This window comes from Mustela lutreola, chromosome 7 (assembly GCF_030435805.1).
Source record: "Mustela lutreola isolate mMusLut2 chromosome 7, mMusLut2.pri, whole genome shotgun sequence".
NCBI lineage: Eukaryota > Metazoa > Chordata > Mammalia > Carnivora > Mustelidae > Mustela > Mustela lutreola.
Window position 1 is genome coordinate 87,378,755 of NC_081296.1, and position 19,584 is coordinate 87,398,338.

Here is a 19,584-nt window from a genome sequence, read left to right on the forward strand (position 1 = left end):
AACTCTTTGGGGGGGGGGGGGAGCATCCTGCCACCTCTCCCGGGTCTGGAGGTGGTTCCTAGGCTGGCATGGAGGTCACCTGTCTGTCACACTCCCTGTGAATTCCGCTCTTAGTCCCATTTCCACTTGTCAAAAGTTAACCGGGATGACGGAGGACACATTACCAAATCGGCGATTCTGTGTAATCACCACAGGTCTGGGAATTTGGAAAAGCAATCAAGCATAAATCCTTCCTGATCTAGAAAGGAAGAAAAGGCAGATTCAGTGAGGGGCCCGGGCTACCTCAGAAGCGTGGCCTTACACATTAGAGTAAATGGAGCCCGCTGGGGAAAATCCGATTCCTGCAGAAACCAAGTCGTAAGGCTGGATCCTAAGGTCGAAAGAATAACCAGTTGACAGAGTTTCTAAAAAATACCAGGACCGCGTTTGCAAACCCCAGGTTGCTTTTAATTTACAAGTAAGAACTCCATTGCCACGAGAGCACGAAGTTGTAAAGTTTGGTTCTGAGGCCGCGTGGAGCTGGTAGCTCTCCGGGGGCGCCAGGCCTCTGGGCGGACAAGCGGCCCTGCGCCCCCTCGGCCGAAGCAGCGCCAGATTCCCCGCGAGGGCCGCAGCTCCGCCGTCGGGAACTGTGCGCGGGGACCGTCCTTCCCCAGCCCGAGCGAGGCTGGCCGCGCACGTCGGGCAGCCGCCCGGCCCGGAGCGCAGCGAAGCCTGCACAGCCGGCGCCGTGCACCCCGGGCTCACCCCGCTAGTCCCCAGCACGGGTCCCGCCGCCGTTCTACAGTCGCTCCGACACCCCTGACGCCGGGCCCCCGGGGGGCCTCGACACTCTGACCCGGGCCTTCGCGCCTCCCCCAGGGACGGACGCGGCGTCCAGGTGGCCGAGGTCCGCGCTGCGGGGGGGAGGCGCCTCGGCGCGGGACTCAACCCGAGACCGCCAGCGGGCGAGGGCGGAGCTGGACGGCCACCGCCCAGCCCCGCGGGACAGGCTCCCAGCCCCCTCCTCGCGCGCCCCCCGCACAGTGCTCATGCGCGCGGCCAGGCCTTTATAGCGGCGAAGCGAGCCGCGCTTTCCGCACTCAGGCGCAGCCGGGCGGTTCCGACTCAGGTGCGGAGCCCTGGGCGTCGGGCTGCGGGCGGCGGGCGGCGGGCGTGCGGGTCCCTGACCCCCGCCTGTCCGAGTCTCTCTCCTTTGTCGTTCCCAGCTTCTTTCTGTCTTGATATCGCACCCCCTCTGCCCGGCCGGGATTGCACATCCATGCAGGGTTTGGCTCGATTTGCAGCCAGAGCGTCGCCTCCAGATAGAGAGGCGCTAGCTCCGGGACAGCGGCCTCTTAGGTCACTCCCTCCCCTCCACCGCCCCTGGGTTTCCGAGGGGTGCGAGATCTCCAAAGGGGTGGCGGGCGTAGCGTGGTGGGGAAGTGGGGGGCTTCCGTTCCCGGGAGCCTCCCTCGCATTCTCCCTGTCTCCCAGGTCCGAGCAGCCCCTCGACTACCATGTCTGCAGCCTGGATCCCCGTTCTCTGCCTCGGTGGGTACGCGCCCCTCCCCACCTCCTTCCCGTCGCACCAAGCGGGGTGGAGGCTGGAGCCAGCCCTCGCGCTGTCCTTTCTTCGCAGGTGTATGTCTGCTGCTGCTGCCGGAGCCTGCGGGCAGCGAGGGAGCGGGTGAGTTGCGGGTTCCCCTGTCGGGGAAGCAGGGCTCGGTCCAGGCGGTGGGAGGGGTTGGGGGCCGGCAGGTAGAAGCGCGCTCAGTCCGAGCTCCTAGACCTTGGCCCCAGGGACCAAAGCTGGAGGGCGCCAAGGTTGCAGCGGCTGCCTGGCGCACACACATACCTACCCACAGCGGATCTGCCCCGGCTTACCCATTTCTCCCACGCGAGGGGGCCCCTGGTGTCGATGGGGACGCTCTTCCCAAGGCGCGGAGAAGCAAACGTCCCCGAACCCACACTCACACCGCGGGAGGCACCTGGCAAGCCGAGCGTCGGCATGGAAAGGTCAAGGCAGGGGAGTATTCGTTGAGTCCCACCGAGGGGCACCTAGTTTAAGGTTGTCCCTGGCGTTTGAGGACAGGGAGAAGGCTCCCAGACCCAACTTCACACTGTCAGAGCTGACAGAGACAGAGAGAGATGCTTACATCCTTGTCCCACCTTGCTGGAACCCCTGGTTTCTAGGAGTAACCCCTGTTTGTAGGCCCGTTTCATATCGGAGAGGTCTAAAAACCGTTTGTTCCACATGTAAAAGTCTGAGTATGGGCGTGTGTGTTTTCTATAATATAAAAGGCAAACTCTTTTACTAAATCTATCCTGTTCTCCTTGAAAGGAGAAATGAGAGTAAGCATTGCACTGGGCTGTTTTCAGCACCCCCTCCCGCCACCCACCCCCATCCCCACCCTCCCTCGTTCAAGCAGCTAAAGGCAGAGCCTCTGATGACATGGAAAGTGAGAGGAAGGGTTAAGGCTGTTTGATCACACGTATAAGACTCACGGGTATGATTCTACTGTTTTTGGTAAAGATTTTAACTTCCCCAGCAATCTAGAGTGTTTCAGAGCTGAGGAATCAGCACTGTATCTGGCATTCTGCCTTCCCTTCCAAAGACAAGTACAGTTGAGGGTGCAGCTCAACACAGCTTGTAGAAAAGGGTCGTTGGCAGAGGCAGGCTACTCAAATGGACAGTATTACCCTGTCTTGAAAAAAGAATGTGCTTTTTTGTTTTTTAAATTAACATCTGTTTCAAAAAGTTTTGGATAACCACACTTTCTTATGTTTGAAGAACAGAATTTAATAACATTAGTCTCAATATTTGTAGTAAATTGATGAGTTAACATACTATCTTACATTGTTACATGCTGCCAATGTCTACCTAATGTCTTTTGTAGTAAGAACTGTCTACCTAATGTCTTTTGTTGAAGAATTTCAATTCCTTATTAGTTTAGGTTGGTATGTAAAAATTGAGAGTATTAATGCTGTTTTCTAAAAAGGCATTCACTGCCTGATAAATCTCTTGGGACTGATTTGGAGCAGGAATAAGCAGGTTCCATTCAGATAAAAATGCTTCATTTCATAGAGACTAAATTCCCTGTTTCCTGTCCTGCAAGAGTTGGGCAGTGTGACCTAGGGCAAATTAACCCCATCACTTTAATTTCTGCATCTGTAATATGAGTGACTAAGCTAAATTACATTCTGTGAAGGGAAACATTTACTGGCTTCCTTAAATTAAGATACAATTTTAAGGCACTGCATTTGGAGAAAAACTGGTATGACTGATCCTTGAAGCAAAGGATGGGACCTAGAGAGGTTTGTGCATGTGTCTATGAAAATGCTTCTCATTGGGGTGCCTGGGTGGTTTAGCTTGTTAAGGGTGAGACTCTTGATCTCAGCTCAGGGCTTTACCTCAGGATTGTGAGTTCAGGCCCTACACTGGGCTGCACGCTGGGTGTGGAGGCTACTTAAAAAAAAGAAAGAAAGACAGAAAATGTTCCTCAAGGCTCAGCCCAGATTTAATATCTTTACCTCAGGTAACTGTGTCCATAGTTATCATTGTAATTGAGATTTTTTTTTTCTAGAATGAATTAATAATGTCATCATATTCCCTCCTTTTTTTTTTTTTTTTTTTTCAGTTCCCATTGCTATCACATGCTTTACCCGAGGCCTGGACATCAGGAAAGAGAAAGCAGATGTCCTTTGCCCAGGGGGCTGCGCTCCTGAGGAATTCTCCGTGTTTGGGAACATAGTGTATGCATCTGTATCAAGCATATGTGGTGCAGCTGTCCACAGGTAAGCTGACACATGCAAGGGAAGAGGAATCCAAGTGTGATAACATCCTTTCCTTCTTTAGCCAAATGGACACCCCCACCTTCTTTCTTTTGGTGTCAATATTGACCACAGAAGATGGGTACATTTTGAAGGTTTTCATGAATATCCTTGAAGCACCAGCTACACAAAGGAAGCTTTCTGACTAAAGGCAAATTGTATTATTTCTTGATAGCTAGATCCCTATGATTTTAGAGCATGCCTAATCATGTAATATATTAGTGAATTTTTGCTATGTGCTAGACATTGTTTTAATTTCCATGACATCTACAACTGTAAGAGTAGATACAATTTCATTCCATTTATAGATGAGGAAACTGAATGCAGAGTTTCCAACCATCTTGCCACTGTTAGAAAGTGCCCAAACTAGAACTGAAAGCCCAGGCTGCCTCCAGAGCCCATAATCACCACCCACTCTGCTATCCTGCAAGACTTTTTTTTTTTTTTTTTTAATGAAGTCCAAGGACATATAAAGTACCTTAGAAAACTAAGAAAATTGTTTGGTTCTGTTAACTCTGAATCTCTGAGCTGTAGGGAATGGGATCCCACAGGTATGTTCCTGTCAACATTTAAGAAGTATGACAGCACAAAACTATTTATCCCAGGCCTATTTTATACCTGTGTCAGCAAGTTTTTCAAAAGACTGGCAGCATCCTTACCCATGAACTATTTTCTTGATTAATCAGAACAATAGATGTAACATGGCACTAGAAGTCAGCCAGATACCCCTAAAAAAGTGTGGGTAGAATATCAGCTGCTTTTCTGTGTTACAGGGGAGTCATCAGCAACTCAGGGGGACCTGTGCGAATATATAGCCTACCAGGTCGAGAAAACTATTCCTCAGTAGCTGCCAATGGCATTCAGTCTCAAACACTTTCCAGATGGTCTGCTTCTTTCACAGTGACAAGTAGGTACAATTACATTATTCTTACTTTTGTACAAATATTGCTTCACACCCCCCAAAAAAAGTTTTCTGCTTTTCTTTATCCAATCTCTTTGACTCTGATGGAAAAACCTGCAATCAAGACTTGGAGGAGTCAGCAATGGGTTAGAGTCAGGGGACTGGACACGCAAAGACCCACTCAAGCTAAACCTGGCTGAATGGGGGAAGAATAATCTTGCTGTTAGAAGACTGCAGTTAGAAGCTTGCATTGTCTGTAGTGTCTGGGTGGCTCAGTCAGTTAAGCATCTGACTCTTGACTTCAGCTTGGGTCCTGACCTCAGGGTCCTTACCTTAGGGTCTTAAGTTCAAGCCCCATGTTGGGCTCCATACTGGGTATAGACCCTATTTTTGAAAAAAGAGAGAGAGGGAAAGAAGAAAAAGAAACTTGCATCGTCTACAATCAGAATGCCCTGACATTTACCAAGTAACACTAGATAAAAACACTAGTGAGTGAAAATGAATATGAATTCATTTTTGGTGATTCTTTTAAAATATGATTTAATAGCTAAAAACCCATTTTGGTCAAACTAGCATGAAACAAGTACTCATACAATTGCCATCACTCAATTACATATATCACCCTGTAGGCCCCTAAATTAGATCCATTATGCTTTGGTGGTAAAGAAGGAAGGGGAAAAAATAGTCTTCTCTTTATTTTAACAGAAGGAAAAAGTGGTACCCAGGAAGCCACAGGACAAGCAGTGTCCACAGCACGTCCACCTACAGGTATGAAATATGAAGCTATCTCCTAGTCGCCTGACACAGCATTTGGAAATTCAAAATAAATGTGTAGCTTTCCTTTTAAAGGAAAATGATACTAAACACAAAACAGGGGCGCCTGCTTAGCTCAGTCGGTTAAGCTTCTGACCTCGGCTCTGGTTATAAGCTCAGGGTCCTGGGACTAAGCCCCACAGTGGGCTTTGTGCTCAGCAGGGAATCTGCTTCTCCCTCTCCCTCTCCCTCTCCCCCTGCTCATGATCACTCTCTTTCTCAAACCTTAAAATTAAAAAAAAAAAAAAAATTATTTATTTGAAAGAGAGAGGGCATGAGCAGGGATAGTAGCAGAGTTTCCCCCTCCTGAGCAGAGAGCTCAGCACAGGGCTCATTCCCAGAACCCCGAGATCATGAACTGAGCCAAAGGCAGATGTATAACTGACAGATCCACCCAGGTGCCCTCAAATCGATAAACCTTTAAAAATTTTTTTTAAAAATGTGTTTACTGGTATGTTACATAAAGAAACATTTAATTTGATATTTTAAATTCCTATCCTTCTATTTTCAATTACAAAGTCTGCTACCAAATGTTCTCTTGAAGTCCTACTATTTCTTTTTTTTTTTTTTTAATATTTTATTTATTTATTTGACAGAGAGAAATCACAAGTAGATGAAGAGGCAGAGAGAGAGAGAGAGAGGGAAGCAGGCTCCCTGCTGAGCAGAGAGCCCAATGCAGGGCTCGATCCCAGGACCCTGAGATCATGACCTGAGCTGAAGGCAGCGGCTTAACCCACTGAGCCACCCAGGCACCCCACTCCTACTATTTCTGATTTGATAAACCCATGCCTAGAAACCAGACAAAGTAAAAGTACTATGAACTTCCTAGTTTCATTTGGCACATGCAAAAAGGAATTAGTGTAGGTCCAATTTTTAACAAACAGCCAGGGATATCATTTCTTCAGACTTTGGCAGTTTTTTGTTTTTTGATTTTTTTTTTTTTTGGAAGGTTTTATTTATTTGAGAAAGAGAGAGAGTGCACAGTTGGGGGAGAGGCAGAGGGAGAAGTAGGTTCCCCACTTAGCAGGGAACCTGAGGTGGGACTCGATCCTAAGACCCCAAGATCATGACCCGAGCCAAAGGCAGATGCTTAACTGACTGAGCAACCCAGACACCCCAAGACTGTGGCAGTTCTAAAATCGAAGAAATTAAGAACATTAGAATCTAGCTCTTGAGTTTCCAGTCCTGCCTCCACTGTAGGTTTGAGAGACCAATTCCTGAATTGGCAGCGTATTAAATATATAGGCCTGCAACAGTTCTGACTTGTTTCTTTGCCGGGGCATTGTTTTCCCAGTCCAGAAAACCATGAGAAGATTAATTTTTAAAGGAAATTTATTTTTTAAAAACAAGTATTTTTAATATGGACACTTCTTGTTAGGTGCTTTACCCCATGTGGGCTTCTTGCTATGAAAATGTCTTCCTTTTACTAATGCCAAGTGCTTCCTTTGTTTCAGGGAAACGACTGAAAAAAACACCTGAGAAGAAAACTGGCAATAAAGGTAAGAGTCCAGATATTCGTTTGGGAAAGTCACATTCACTGTCCCTCTCTCCCTCCACCCCTCCTCTTGAAACTGCTAACAGAAAGACTTGTTTGGGTATTCACAGACTGTAAAGCAGACATTGCATTTCTGATTGATGGAAGTTTTAATATTGGGCAGCGCCGATTTAATCTACAGAAGAATTTTGTTGGCAAAGTGGCTCTAATGTTGGGAATTGGAACAGAGGGACCACACGTGGGCCTTGTTCAAGCCAGGTACCAATCTTGTTAAAATGTGGAGATTTGATGATAAAAGATGAATCCTTCTAATGGATACATGCATTTTTGGTTCAATGTAAACATATTGAGTTGTAGACAATCTGATTTCCAAACTGTAAATACAGGATTTAGGACTGCTAAGCAGACTAGGTAGGTCTAAGTGCTTTCTTTTTGGAATAAAATGATTGAGAATAATATTCTATTTGAGGACCAGAAGGTAAACTAAAGGGTTTTGTTGCTCATACAAATTACGTCTGCACGTATGTTCTGCTCAATTCCCAGTTCCTCTTTGCTGAAGGAAAAAGTGAAAGGTTTATTCTTCCTCCCTACTCTGTCATTCTTTTAAACACTTTCCATAGTTCCTTGGAGATCTGAACTCCATCTTTTTAGTTTTGCTCATTTAAAAATAAGATCTATGGCTTTTAGGATTATAATATGGTCACTATAGAAAGCTTCAAAAACATATAAAGTACCAAGAAAACCAGTTTCCCAAGTATGCCCCTCAGAGATAATCACCATAAAATGTTTTGTATCCTTTTTTTTTTTTTTTTTTTTTTAAGATTTTACTTATTAGAAAGAACGTGAGCTGAGGGGATGGCAGAGGGAGAAGGAGAAGCCGATTCTCCACTGAGCAGAGATCCATCCCAGGAACCATGACCTAAGCCAAAGGCAAACGTTGAACTGAGTGAGCCACCCAGGCACCCACCTTTCAGTATTTTAAGAAAATTTGTTTATACGCTCATGCGCATGTGTGTATAGCTGAAGTATAGTTGACACACAATGTTAACATTAGTTTCAGGTGTGCAACATAGTGATTCAACATCTTTTATGTTACACTGTGCTTACTATAGCTTACTATAGCTTTACTGTCTCCATAGGATGCTATTAAAATGCCACTGACTACATTCCTTGTGCTGTAGCTTTTATTCTCCTGACTTACTCATTTCATAACTGGAAGCCTGCAACTCCCACTCTTCTTCACCCATTTTGCCTACCCCCCCCACCCCTCCTACATGTGCATGTTGCTTTTTCAAAAGCTCCAACTATAAAAATGTCTTATGTCCTGTTTTTTCATCCCTTAATATTTTAAGCATTTTACCAGATCACAATTACTCTTCAAAAAATGTTTTGGGATGCCTGGGTGGCTCAATTGGTTAACCATCTGATACTCAATTTTGGCTCAGGTCATGATCTCAGGATTATGAGATCTAGCCCTTTGTGGGCTCTATGCTGGCTGTGGAGTCTGGTTAAGATTCTCTCCCTCTACCCCCTCCTCCATTCACCTACCCCGACTTACACACTCACTCTCAAAAGGAAAAAGAAGTTCTGTAGTGTTCCTTTGCATAATTATTTGTTTAACCATTTTCACTGTTACACATTACATTATCATTAACATCCTTATGTCATCCTGTGCCATCCTTGATTACTTCAGTAGACTAGATTCCTGAAAGTGAAATTGGGTTAAAGAGTTCTGACATTTTTAAGGCTTCTGATACAAAGTTCAGTTGCTTTCTAGAAAGTTGATCCAGTTTAAACCATCATCAGTAGTGGGTAAGAAGGTAGCACCAGTACTACAAATAATATATTCTATTTCATTCTTACGTTATTTTTTTTTTTACAACTGGTTCTTAATTTAGATAGGTTGATAAGTTGAGAATTTAACTTTGTTTTCTACATAATTTAACCATTTGTCCCACGCCTTTAAGCAAATGAGCTTCTTATTCCATTGATTTGAAATATCAATTTTATATACAAATTTAGGCAAGTCAGTTTCTTTGATCTATAAGCTAATTCCACATCTTTTCCACTTTGCTTTGATTACTATAGCTTTACTGTACCCCTTTAACATCACAGGGGGCAAATTCCCCTCAGTACTTTTCTTCTTAAATTTTTTTTTTTTTTTTTTTTGCGATTTCTATCCAAATCTTCTTCAAGATGAAAGCTACACTGTCTTTAGACTCAAACAAAGAATTAGCTTCTCTGTAAACTCCTTGGCTATAGTTTTTCTACTTTAGGAAGAACATCAGAATAAACCATGTGAAGAGTTTATATTTAAGCAAAATAACAGAATATATCATTAAGGATGCAAAAACAAGACTAAATCTCATAAATCACAATTTGGATATTTGAAAAGTGACCATTAAAATGAAAATGTTATCAACCCATAATACCTGATTTTGTGACCCAGCATTTCACCAGATATACAGAAATACGACCAGTGCTATATTTATGTCTCAAAACTCTTGACTTAATGACGATTGATAATACTAAGATCTTAAAATTTTATACTTACTGACTTACCCAAAAACTAAACACAAAAAATGGTGCTTTTAACTGTTTTTATTCACCAGGGTCTCTAATGAACACAGAGTAGTGGTAAAAAGTGAGCTGAAAAAATGGGGGAAAAAAAGCAGAAAAAAATGAGCTGGAGCGCCTGTGGCTCAGTGGGTTAAGCCTTTGCCTTCGGCTCAGGTCATGATCTCAGAGTTGTGGGATGAAGTCCCACATCAGGCTCTCTGCTTGGCAGGGAGCCTGTTTCCTCCTCTCTCTCTCTGCCTGCCTCTCTGCCTACTTGTGATCTCTCTCTGTCAAATAAGTAAATAAAATCTTTAAAAAAAAAAAAAAAAGTGAGCTGAAATCCATCTACTATTAAATATGGAAAATCCAAAATCCTATAATATACATTAAGATTGGTAATGTCAATATCATTTATTATAACAAAAATTCCATATTGTAATACTTCACATTTTTTTTCTTATACCTTCTCATTTTTAAAATGTTGGTCCCAGTGTCCTTGAAATTGCCTCTTCTGACCAAAAACTGGAGTATTTAATAGACCCACTCTGTTAAGTGCTTCCAGGGTCTCCCACTGGAACAGACCTAACCTCACACCCAGCCACCTTCCAACTCTGTGCTACCCAACTCTGCAGATTTCCATTAAGTCAGTGCTCTGAGCCAGGCCTGGTTTCAGGGGCACTATATAGGTTAGGCATGAACTCTGGTGCCAGACAAACCTGAATTTCAAGTGCAGCTGTGTTTTGTTGGGCAAGTTACCTAAATGTTCTGAGCCTCAGTTTCATCATTTATATAATAGGGATAATCGTTTCGATCTTGTAGAGTTATGATGAAATCAGCTGATACATGTTACATGTATATAGCATATTACCCAGAATAAAATAAACCCTCAAGGTAGCAATGGTTTTTGTTACTATTCTGCAAGATGCCTTAAAAGTCAAGTAAGGATGCAATTCCTTAACTGACTATGTACTATGGGATTGAGCAAGAAACTTAGGCATTGTCCAATTAAAGACCTTTTTTAAGGTATATAATATTGCTTGTTTTACCTTCCCAGTTCTCCCTAGGTAACTTTTTTTTTTTTTTTTCATTTTTTCCCCTTAGTGAACATCCCAAAATAGAATTTTACTTGAAAAACTTTACATCAGCCAAAGATGTTTTGTTTGCCATAAAGGAAGTAGGTTTCAGAGGGGGTAATTCCAATACAGGTAAGTAGACTTTGGCACCTGGGATGCAACACAAGAGAGGGTTATGAGTGGTTGGACATTAAAACAGTTTTAGGCTGTTTTATAGAAGCAGATGTGAGACTTTTCCTCCTGACACTGAAATCTTGGCTAGGTTTGTACTTGATCATCTAAGATACTCAATTTGTAGTGGAAAATATGCCAAAGGACTAAGTAATATTGCTTGTTTAAAACGCAAAAGAGAGGAGCCCCTGGGTGGCTCAGTGGGTTAAAGCCTCAGCCTTTAGCTCAGGTCAAAATCCCAGGGTCCTGGGATCGAGCCCCACATTCGGCTCTCTGCTCTGCAGGGACCCTACTTCCCCCTCTCTCTCTGCTTGCCTCACTACCTACTTGTGATCTCTCTCTCTCTCTCTGTCAAATGAATTTTAAAAATAAGTAAATAAAACACAAAACTTTTGTGCTTTATTATTCTTATATTGGATAGGACAGTTAGCCACTTTTCAGTGTGTTAAAAAGAAGCAAAGATCAGCAGATGATTTAACAAGTGGAGATGGGGCAGAAAGAACTGGAGTAGCACTACAGACACTTTGAAGGAATATTTCTTGTTCTCAGTCTTTAGTGGTACTAGTCAGTAAGGGGCTAGACAGCAGAATTATAGGAGTGAGTCAGTTTTGTTTCTGACCGGTGTACAGTAAGGAAACAGGCTTTGGGAGGTGATGGGGGAAGTAACGTGGGTTGTGAAGACAAAGTAAATAAGCCCCATGGATGATTAAACTTTCCCATCTATTATAGATTATAGACAAGTTGTATGTAAGTTAAAATCTTGAGCTTTGGTGGCATCAAGTTGGTACAGGGAAACAGAAATGTCATTTGAGCAGTGGTGCTGCTCCAGTCTGCTTCTTTTTCAAACCTAGGAAAAGCCCTGAAGCATACCGCCCAGAAATTCTTCACAGCAGACACTGGAGTAAGAAAAGGGATCCCCAAAGTGGTGGTGGTATTTATCGATGGCTGGCCTTCTGATGACATTGAGGAAGCAGGCATCGTGGCCAGAGAGTTCGGTGTCAATGTATTTATAGTTTCTGTGGCCAAGCCTATCCCTGAAGAACTGGGCATGGTTCAGGATGTGGCATTTGTTGACAAGGTACGGAGGTGAGGGTGTCTTCTGTTATGGTCATGATTTAATTTTGGGCCTCGAGCCACAGTGCCAACTGGCCCTTATCTGAATTCACTTTGAATGGTCAAGACAATGTTTTTTACAACTGTTTTAATGTTTCCATAATTTTTAAGAAACAACTTTGGATCCCTTTTATGTCTCCCTCGTTTAGGCTGTCTGTCGGAATAATGGCTTCTTCTCTTACCACATGCCTAACTGGTTTGGCACCACGAAATATGTAAAGCCTCTGGTACAGAAGCTCTGCACTCATGAGCAAATGATGTGCAGCAAGACCTGTTACAACTCGGTGAACATTGCCTTTCTAATTGATGGCTCCAGCAGTGTTGGAGACAGTAATTTTCGCCTCATGCTTGAGTTTGTTTCCAACATAGCCAAGACTTTTGAAATCTCAGACATTGGTGCCAAAATAGCTGCTGTACAGTTCACATACGATCAGCGCACAGAGTTCAGTTTCACTGATTATAGCACCAAAGAGAATATCCTAGCTGTTATCAGAAACATTCGCTACATGAGTGGTGGGACAGCTACAGGTGAAGCCATCTCCTTCACTGTTAGGAATGTGTTTGGTCCTGTGAGGGACAACCCCAACAAGAACTTCCTGGTAATTGTCACAGACGGCCAGTCCTATGATGATGTTCGAGGCCCTGCTGCTGCTGCACACGATTCAGGTAAGGTTCTTGTCCTTCTTCTGGGTGGGGACCTGAGGCATTCAGTGAATTTTGTAAATATAAACTTAACCATTTATTTTATAGAACAAACACCTACATTATGGCAGTCACTGTTCTAAGAGCTTTACCCAGTATTAACTGATTTAACTGTCAAACCAGCCAGATGAATCTCATTCTACGGATAAGGAAACAAATTCCCTCGAAACCACACAGCTAGCAAGTGGTGAGGCCAGTATTCAAACCCAGGCAGTGGGCTGAGTCCATACTCCTAAGCTCTGTATTGTTTGGGAGAATGCCCAGGAGAACCATGTCAAGGAAACATGTTACAGGCGCTGTTTGGCTCAAACTTGGAATATATGCCTGCAAAATCACCGTTTATAATTTACCATGAATCCATTTGATGTTTTATCTTTTTTTTTTTTTTTTAATAGTTTTGAGTCTGGCCTGAGTTTTCTAAGATAAGGTCAGCAGTAGACTTTAATTCTATTCCATCTAAACTTCCTTTATAGTGTCTTTTTCTTCTTGAGATAATAAAAACACACTCTGTTGTTGTAAAAGGGTATGAAAAGGCCTTCTTTCTCCCTTAACCCCAACCTTAATATTACTTGGCAAAGGCCCCTCATTCCTGAAAACATTAGCATAATGTGTTGCTGAGATCAAATAGGGCAACAAAACGCTGGCATCTCCTTTCCTGGGATAAAACTGAGTGATTGCAGTCCAATAATACTTAAAAAACAAAAACGCTAACTTGAGAGAGGGGAATTAGCAGCCTTGCATTTTTCTATAGTCTTACATACATCTTTTTCCCTTTTTAACTTCTAATAAATTAATCTTTTTCCTTTGATATATTAGCACATTAATGTACTTATATATTGATGGGATACTGTTTTTTAGTGGGTAGGGAACTGATCCATGGAATTTAACCTATACATTGGTTTATTTTTATATATCTGGTTTATTTTATACATCATGTACATTATACATCTAACCCAGATCAAAAGTCATGTTTGCTATCATACTCTTTAAAAACGTAGCTTACAGGGGCACCTGGGTGGCTCAGTCTACTGAGCTTGCAACTCCTGCTTTCGTGTCAGGTCATGATCTCACGTTGTGAGATCAAGCCCCACATGGGGCTTGGCACTCCATGGGGAGTCTGCTTGAAGGTTTCTCTCCCTCTGTCCTTCTCCCGACTTGCGCATGTGCACGCGTGCACTCTCTCTCATAAATGTTTAAAAATGTAGCTTACTGAAATAACTTATAGTTAATAGGCTTGGATTCAGGCGAAATTAAGTGAACTGGATTAATTGAAATATATTTTCCCTATGTAATTAGTTGAACATCAGGAGGTTGGGCCAAACCATTTTCATGAAAATTATCCTTTAGGGATAGTGAAGTCAACGTTACAAAGTTAACAAAACCCGGAATGCAGGGTAGACCTTCAGGGCTAGGTCATAACTTTTTTTTTTTCAAGCTGTAATTATACATTGTGTCCAAACTAACCAATTTGAGCTTGAATTTAATCTACAAGTGAGGAAACCTGAGGGGAGAATTTTGTTTTACTTTTTTTCTTTTTTTTTTCTTTGCCAGAGGAGTATTAGCCAGGGGTAGTAAATAGTTTCAAGGAGCTTTTACATATACTAAACCTGATCTATTTGTATGTTAAGTATTGACAACTCTTGGTACTGAATACTAGAAGGGGGATAAGTCTTAGAAGAGCAAATTTTTCAAAAACTCTCAGAACATGATAGGGAATTTCACCCAGAAGAAAGATGGTGAACAAATACTGTACTTGGGATTCTGGTGAATCAAACTAATGTAGTAATCACCCTAGCAAAATGTGGTCAGAGTAAAAGCCTTCTAGTAGTACAAGGGAATGCAGAGGTTATGCCTCAATGCCTAACTAGAAGAAAATATTCCAGTTCCCAGACCTTGCTCTTTTGGCTGTTTTTATCACCAGATCTGTGCTTTGGTCAAATTTCTGACTACTGGTCAGTTTGCCAATGTAACATACACATCAAAATGCAAGAAAATTTTCAATATTCATATTCACAGAGTCGCCATCCCTGGCAATGCAACAGCCTTAGAAAACCTTAGAAAACTTCCATTTATATATCCCAAATTTTGTGTCATTTATGCTGTCACATTGGCTTGGACTCCAGTAAAAGTATTAATTGGAGAGATGATGACAAGCAGCCCATTCTCATGCTAATCTCAGGAAGTTTTTCATTTCATTAAGTGTCTTAGTGGTTTTTTTTTTTAGGATATCAGCTTACCAAATATTTGTCAGTGATCATGTGATTTATCTGTTAATGTACTAATTTATACTGATGGCAGAGCTTCTTGTTTTTTTTTTGTTTTTTGTTTTTTTTTTTTTTAAGATTTTTTTTTTATTTATTTGACAGAGAGAAATCACAAGTAGACGGAGAGGCAGGCAGAGAGAGAGAGAGGGAAGCAGGCTCCCTGCTGAGCAGAGAGCCCGATGCGGGACTCGATCCCAGGACCCTGAGATCATGACCTGAGCCGAAGGCAGCGGCCTAACCCACTGAGCCACCCAGGCGCCCCGAGCTTCTTGTTTTGGTTCAACTGTTTAGTCATTCTCATTATAATGACATTAAAACCTACCTAACCATTTGGTGAAGGAGATTTAGTTCTTCAGACATTACTGGAGAGTTTTCGCTACAACTATTTACTAACTCACGAAAAAATATTTACATCTGATTTTATATATAAGCTGGAACTTGGCTTTAATTCACTTAAAAATATTTTCATTGTAGGTATCACCATCTTCTCTGTTGGTGTGGCTTGGGCACCTTTGGATGACCTGAAAGATATGGCCTCTAAACCAAAGGAGTCACATGCTTTCTTCACAAGAGAGTTCACAGGATTAGAACCAATTGTTTCTGATGTTATCAGAGGCATTTGTAGAGATTTCTTGGAATCCCAGCAATAATGGTGACATTTTGACAACTGAAAGAAAAAGTGTAAGAGGACAGAATGTATAAGTCATTTTCTCATAATACCAAAATACTATATAGCATAATAGGATCAGATACAAAACTACTATATTAAAAATGCCAACAGCTGTTTTAAGCACATAAGCATTCATTTAAAGCTACTACCTTTTAACGACAATTTAGAATTGTTAAACACTCTGCCTAGGCTTCATAATCATGACCCTTAAAAACTCAGGAAAGAGGAGATACTGTGCATCCAAATCTTAAGAATCCCAAAAGGCATATTAAATGTATAGAAATGCAAATTCCATAGCTCAATAAAAGAATGATAGAACAAAAGCAACATTCCTTCTTTAATCATTCTGCATTAAATATATAAGGAAAACGAAACTTTGAGTTAACTCAGTTCAAATGTTATTTTGCCCCATAGATGTTGTCTTAAAACTAATCAACCATATTTGTTACTTACATTCTAAAAAGTTGTAATTATGAATGAAATGGAAGGAAATTAGGTCTGAAGTTTCTTATGTAGTGTATTTTCCTAATAATATAATGGAAATATCACACTGAACGAGATAGGAGGATTGCCTGGTATTTTTCTACTTATATCCTTAATTTTATATGTGTATTGATATATTTGGCTTATACGCTGAAAGTCATCCATGTACTTTAAAAAAAGCCAAGTTGGTAAATTTTTATTTACTATTTATACTTAGAAACATTTGGCATTGAGGGAAAGCACATATTAAAAAAAGGACTGTAGGAAAAACTATTGTAGTTTGACCATTTAAGCAATAAAACTGTTAGTGACTATTATTCTAAGCTGCTTTTATTATTCCAAGGTATCTATCCCTGGGACATGGTAAAAAATCCTACATTCACTATTTTATGCAGAAAGACCAATTCTGAATTTTTTTCTTAAAACTGTTACATTTATTCAGTTTATTGAATGTCTCCTGTTCTAGGCATTATACACAGCCACTACCAAGTTAAACAGCATGAGATTGTTTTTTTTTTTAAAGACTTTATTTATTTGAGAGAGAGACAGTAAGAGAGAGCATGAGCGAGGCGAAGGTCAGAGGGAGAAGCAGACTCCCTGTGGAGCTGGGAGCCCGATGCGGGATTCAATCCCGGGACTCCAGGATCATGACCTGAGCGGAAGGCAGTCGTCCAACCAACTGAGCCACCCAGGCGTCCCGCATGAGATGTTTTTGATTACTTAGTTCAACAAGTATGTTTTGTAATTAACATTATTTTTCATTACATATGCTTATATGGCTTTTGAAAAGTGATCAGAATTATCTTAAGGATCATTACCTCACCAAGAGTTCTCCCTTCAGAGGTGTCATCCAGTCTGCCTTATCTTTTCTACAGAGAGGACCTGCCCTCTCCCCCATCCAACCTATGCACCCTATATCCCTTCACACATACATTGATTCTATCTGAAACAACACGTTGAGCTGAAAAAGGTGTTAACTGACTTACTGGAATACATGTATTAATTCTGAATCTTTGGAGTCTAACAATTTCATAGATTATATAAAAGGGATCAAAGGACCACGTATTCAGAAAGGCAGAAATGAAATTGCCTTTAACACTACTTAAAATTTTGGCAAAATGGGGTATGGGAAGACAAACTGTGCCCACCCCTTAACAAAATGCCTCAAGGATGAATTGACTCATGTAAACAAGAATTTTTATTTAATAAAGCAAAAATGGGGTGCCTGGGTGGTTCAGTGGGTTAAAGCCTCTGCCTTCAGCTCAGGTGATGATCCTATGGTCCTGGGATCAAGCCCCGCATCAGGCTCTTTGCCTTGTATTGGGCTTTCTGCTCTGCGGAGAGTCAGCTTCCTCCTTTCTCTCTCTACCTGCCTCTGCCTACATGTGATCTCTGTCAAATAGATGAATACAATCTTAAAAAAAAATAATTAAGCAAAAATGGGTTTAACCCTTTTCCTCCATAAAGAGAAAACAAATACTTAGCTGAGAGTACCACTCCTTGAAAAATTAAATGAAAATCCAGCTTACAAACATTACAAGCATTTTTAAAGAAGGTAATTTTATAAAGGACAAAGTTCTGAGGCATCTGATGTAACCAGGGAAACGAACACTCTATTGATTTAAACATTAAGAGCAGAAATGACCACTCTATCAAGTTACTATCAATTATTTTGTGTCAGTAAACAAGATAAAGCATTAACTAAGGGTGCCTGGGTGGCTCAGTGGGTTAAAGCCTCTGCCTTCAGCTCAGCTCATGATCCCAAGGGTCCTGGGATTGAGCCCCGCATCGGGCTCTCTGCTCCGTGGGGAGCCTGCTTCCTCCTCTCTCTCTGTCTGCCTCTCTGCCTACTTGTGATCTCTGTCTGTCAAATAAATAAATAAAATATTAAAAAAAAAAGTTAAGTAAAAGGATTTTTAAAAAGATGTATTACAATCCAACTTTAGCAGGCATGCCTAAATTTCAAATATGCTAGGCTTTTTATAACATTTAATGTGTTAAATGAGGTACTGGTTGTTAGTGGATAACAAACGTTGAAATATGAGAAAATTACACAAAAATAAAGTATGAAAAGGGCAGATTATGATTAAATACTGAGAAAGTCAACAGATTAACATTTGTATACAAAAATATTCTTAGGGACGCCTGGGTGGCTCAGTGGGTTAATGTTAATGTTAATCCCAGGGTCCTGGGATTGAGCCCCGCATCGGGCTCTCTGCTCCGTGGGGAGCCTGCTTCCCTCTCTTTCTCTGCCTGCCTCTCCATCTACTTGTGATTTCTCTCTGTCAAATAAATAAATAAAATCTTTAAAAATATATATATTCTTAAACTTGAAAAAGCACCATTTCATAGTCAAATCAGTCTACATAATTTCCTATAAGTCACAAAAGGGAGCACACAAAGTAAGACTTTCTCTTTTTGTATCCTTTAGTCTCTTCCAAACATTTAACACTGGAGAGAAGAATACAACCAAAGTAGAGAAGACAAAAATAAACATCTATACTAATTTTTATTCATTTCAGTTTTAATACATCCCAAGAGGTGAATGTTTATGCTCTGCGATGATGACAATCACATTTCAGTTAAACAGTAACGCATCAGTTTGGAATAGCTGCCGGAAACCATACTACCTTTGGAAAAACTTATTTCCAAAAACTAAGGAGAAAAATAAAAAAGGAGAAAATATGCCTTTTACTTTGTTCATTAAGTTGAATCTTAGTATTTCACCAGCAATGACTAAAATTGACACTTGTATTTTTATGTAGAAAAGTTTCTCAATGTACACACAATGTAATTTTTTTGCACTAATAATTTAGACAGAATTTTGCTACTTAAGTTTTGTTACCCTCTAATTCCATTTCCAATTTTCTTCAAAAAAGGATATTACCTTGTTGAAAGAAAAAGTTTCAAGATACTTATTATTTATAAGAACAACTTTTAACTGAGTAATGCAGTTTATTCTCTGCTTTGCTTTTTTGTGGAAATAGGTATGGCTAGATAGGAATGACAACACTATTAACTGAAATCCAGATTTCATAAACAGAACATTTAAGCGGCACCTGGGTGGCTAAGTCATTAAGCATTTGCCTTCAGCTCAGGTCATGGGATCAAGCCCTACATCTGGCTCCTTGCTCCATGGGAAGCCTTTTTCTCCCTCTCCCTCTTCCCCTGCTTGTATTCCCTCTCGCTTTCTCTGTCAAATGGGGGGGGAAAAAAACAACTTAAGGAAATTATTTAATACTGGATCTCTACTTTTTCTTTTTTTTGGTTATTGTGAATTATCTAACTTACTTTAATAGAAGACTTTTTAAGATTCACAAATGGGGTGAAATATGTAGAAAGTCATTCTTAATAGTGTTAACTGTCCTAATCTTTAATTAGAGTCTCAATAAGCAATACGAAGTTTAATAGAACAGCATAAAAATGAAGGACTCACTGAGAAATCATCTCCATTTCCTAGTTTAATGATGGAGAGTAAAGTATTGCACTTTATTAATCAACACAAAATAATGTAGCCAATAGTAACA

At 41.2% G+C, this 19,584-nt stretch overlaps 1 protein-coding gene across 1 annotated transcript; it reads left to right on the forward strand.

Annotated features, from left to right (window-relative positions):
- Positions 1 to 1,050: 1,050 nt before the first annotated feature.
- COCH (cochlin) lies at positions 1,051 to 16,374 on the forward strand. The gene is made up of 12 exons (XM_059181830.1): positions 1,051 to 1,111; positions 1,477 to 1,533; positions 1,622 to 1,669; positions 3,621 to 3,777; positions 4,587 to 4,720; positions 5,420 to 5,482; positions 6,982 to 7,026; positions 7,133 to 7,280; positions 10,683 to 10,786; positions 11,677 to 11,903; positions 12,088 to 12,604; positions 15,379 to 16,374. Exons 2-12 carry the CDS (start codon positions 1,500 to 1,502, stop codon positions 15,552 to 15,554), a joined length of 1,653 nt encoding a protein of 550 aa, XP_059037813.1. The 5' UTR covers positions 1,051 to 1,111; positions 1,477 to 1,499; the 3' UTR covers positions 15,555 to 16,374.
- Positions 16,375 to 19,584: the final 3,210 nt, after the last annotated feature.